Source organism: Pyrus communis, chromosome 9, assembly GCF_041283825.1.
Source record: "Pyrus communis isolate YQ-2024b chromosome 9, ASM4128382v1, whole genome shotgun sequence".
NCBI lineage: Eukaryota > Viridiplantae > Streptophyta > Magnoliopsida > Rosales > Rosaceae > Pyrus > Pyrus communis.
In genome coordinates this window covers 11740350-11743814 of record NC_142573.1, presented here as the reverse complement: position 1 = coordinate 11743814, position 3465 = coordinate 11740350, and the positions used below count along the sequence as shown (strand labels likewise).

At 33.6% G+C, this 3465-nt stretch overlaps 1 protein-coding gene across 1 annotated transcript; it reads left to right on the top strand.

Annotated features, from left to right (window-relative positions):
• Positions 1-574: 574 nt before the first annotated feature.
• LOC137740560 (protein DEEPER ROOTING 1) lies at positions 575-2770 on the top strand. Its single transcript, XM_068480403.2, has 5 exons — positions 575-884; positions 1063-1138; positions 1700-2226; positions 2405-2582; positions 2720-2770. Exons 1-5 carry the CDS (start codon positions 879-881, stop codon positions 2737-2739), a joined length of 807 nt encoding a protein of 268 aa, XP_068336504.1. The 5' UTR covers positions 575-878; the 3' UTR covers positions 2740-2770.
• The last annotated feature ends 695 nt before the right edge of the window (positions 2771-3465 follow it).

Sequence of the window (3465 nt, the reverse complement as noted above, 5' to 3'; positions counted from 1 at the left end):
ATTGGATGTTGGGTCCCACAGATTTATAATCAAATTTATTGGGTGTAGTATAGTCTTATTAAGTATTGGATTCCACGTATGTTAGGAGACGACCTATAAGTTTCAGGAAGAAGAGAAAATTTACGAGTTAAAGTAAAACAAATTTTAAATTTCAGAAAGTAAAATGATGACTTTTGAGTTATAGGTGCAAAGTGAGATCAAAATGAAATTTTAAGAGACGTAGCTAAAAGTTAACATTACAAGTAACTTGACTAATTGCGAAATCAAGATATCTGAACGAATTTTTTTTCATGTAACACACCACAAAAATTGTATAGAGATTGGTTCCAACGTTTAAATGAGAGGATAAAAAGGCTGCCATGTCGATCAGATGTTTCAGAATATATAATGTATCCGCAAAATCAGATTGACCCATGTGTCATTAAGTATGTACACGGATTAAATTAGATGAACAGAGAATTAAACAGAATGTTTTATAGGTTATATATATATATATATATATATATATATATATATATATTATTTGCTAGTGGGTTTATATAAGAGAGAATAAGGTGGGAAAAGATTGGCTAGGTACAGAGATATGAAGCCACCCTTGTGTTTAGGAACTTGAACCAGTAGAAATTAATTAAACAAATCCCTTCTCATCTGTTCTTATTTGATCAGCTTGGCCATGAAATTCAACCAATCCCATTTTTGTTTAGTATTATAATCCCAAAGTTCATTTCTCATTGGCTTTTAAGATCTGCCCTCCAACACCTCATTTCTGCAAACAAGTTAACTTCCTCCACCTCCACTACTCTCCTCCTCCAACCCAACCCGTCTCCTCCATCACTTTTCTGTCAGAGGAGTCCAACCACCCACTTGTATCTTAGAAAATGAAGGTGAGTCTTTGTTTCTGTTACATACTTTCACGTGTACTGTTTATGTTTGTGTGTGTTAGAGAGAGAGAGAGAGAGAGAGAGAGAGAGAGGTTGGTCTGTTGTTTCAGCTGAAACATGCTTGGGAAGGCTGAGAAGTAGGGTTGTCTAATGTTGGTGGTTTCTGGTTTTTTTATTGCAGCTTTTTAGTTGGATGCAAAATAAGATCAATGGGAAGCAAGGAAACAAGAAACCAAATACAGTTTCTACTACAACCCGTAAGCGAATGATGTGATTTGCGTTTTAACCAATAAATTCTATATGTTACTTTTAAATGCCATGGTTTGCGTTTTAATCTGAATGATGTGATTCTTCCTATAAAAGTAAGAATTTTTCTTCAAGAAGCTATGCATGTTATAGTATCTTTTAGTCATTTCAGTCCAATAAGGATCTTTGTTAAAGATATGTGCTACAAAAAGTCGCTCATGCGTGTTACATGAGTTGTGAACTTATAAAAAACTTACGTTTACTGCATTGACACATATTGTTGATGACACTGACATTTTTATTTTTACTTCAATGAATCAATTACAATAGAAAGAAAAATTAAAAATCAACTTAGATCATGTTAATAAAGTTGACATGTACTAGATTTAAGAAATCTAGATTTACAATATATGCAGATATGAGGTTTCATAAGTTATATATATATATATATATATATATATATATATTAAATAGATCAACCTCCATTACAAGATAAAAAGAAATAAATAAAGCTGCACTATTTTGAATGTTCCTTAATTCTTTATGTGATTTGTTATTTATGTATTGTGTAGATTCTGCGAAACAAGAGCCACGCGAAGAATTCAGTGACTGGCCTCATGGATTACTAGCAATTGGAACTTTTGGAAACAATGAATTGAAAGAAAAAAATGCTGCTCAAAGCCAAGATATTCAGGAAGATCCGTCTTCATCCGAAGAAATCCTAGATAATTTCACACCAGAGGAAGTAGGTAAATTGCAAAAAGAGTTGATGAAACTCTTAACGCGAAAACCAGACATAGAAAAGCAAATCGCAGATCTTCCGTTGGACAGATTTCTAAATTGCCCATCGAGCTTGGAGGTTGATCGGAGAACCAGCAACGCCCTTTGCTCCGATTCATCAGATGATCACAAGGATGAAGATATTGAGAAAACTATTAGTGTCATACTTGGTAGATGCAAAGACATTTGTGCAGACAATAAGAAGGCAATTGGGAAGAAATCAATTTCTTTTCTTCTTAAGAAGATGTTCGTTTGTAGCAGTGGATTTGCACCAGCACCAAGTTTGAGACATACACTTCAAGAGTCGAGAATGGAGAAGGTATGTGCAAACTTACATAATCGTTTATGCACATGAAACTGAGTTCGAATCCCTCTCCCCGCAATTCAGATTTGTTACAAAAAAAACATCATAACACGCATTATAAAATATGTTAACTATTTACTTAGTTCCATTAACATCTTGATTGATCATCCATTATATGATTTTGGCTTTACAGCTTCTTAGGGTAATGCTTAACAAGAACATCATCAATCCACAAGGTGCTTCTCGAGCATCATCAATGAAGAAATACCTCGAGGACAGACAGAATCCAACAAAGAAGGGACATAACAATGAAGATGATACAAAAGAGAAGATTAATGATGGATGTAAATGGGTCAAGACAGATTCTGAATGTAAGTTCAGTTTTCAGTTTTTTCTCAAATAGCTTGATTTATAATTAATATGCTCACACTTTTGGGGAAAAAAATTAATTCAGGGAACCAAACTGCACAAAATCTGGATCTGATGGTTGCCTGTTTTTCCATTGCAGATATAGTACTAGAAATTTGAGGTGCCTACCATTCTTATTAGTTATTACATGGTAAGAGAAACCCTTTTTGAGCATGCAGTTTATCATGTATATCATCTTCCCCACCTTAATATATGCTAATACAACTTTTTTGCAGCTTCATAAATTATGAAATCAAATACTCGAAATTTCAGAGAGGCAACAACGAATCATCAATAAGTTCATCCGCAGTGGCTTCAAAGATGATCAGAAAAAAAATGCATATATGTATGACTGGACGGCTTTTCTATTTTGGTGTCGGTGTTGATTCCCTTTTTTTCATGGCTGCATCTGTGGAAACACAATGCAATACCATGTTTTGAAGTTACAAAGGGACAAAGGGATTTTCTGTAGTCTCTGCTAGCAAATTAAGCTAGACAATCTCTACATTTTTCATCCTATTTTCTACACATTTTTCTCTGTCTTTTCTTTTCTTTTTTTGGCTGAATTTCTATCTTTGTTATATAATTTGAGGTGAATAAATATTAGATTGACATGAACTTATATGAAGACTTTGTTCATTATCAAACAACATATGCGCAAGGACTGAGTTTTTTTTTCCCTGCTAATATGGAAGAAAAGGTCCATGCATGACTATATAGATTGTAAGTTGTGAAGTTTTCTTTATTTTATCTATACAGATTACTATGATTTTTCCATCAGTAAGGTGTAGATATGACATACTTGTTGAGTAGGCATCCTTGAATTCGAATGACACCTTTGAAGTG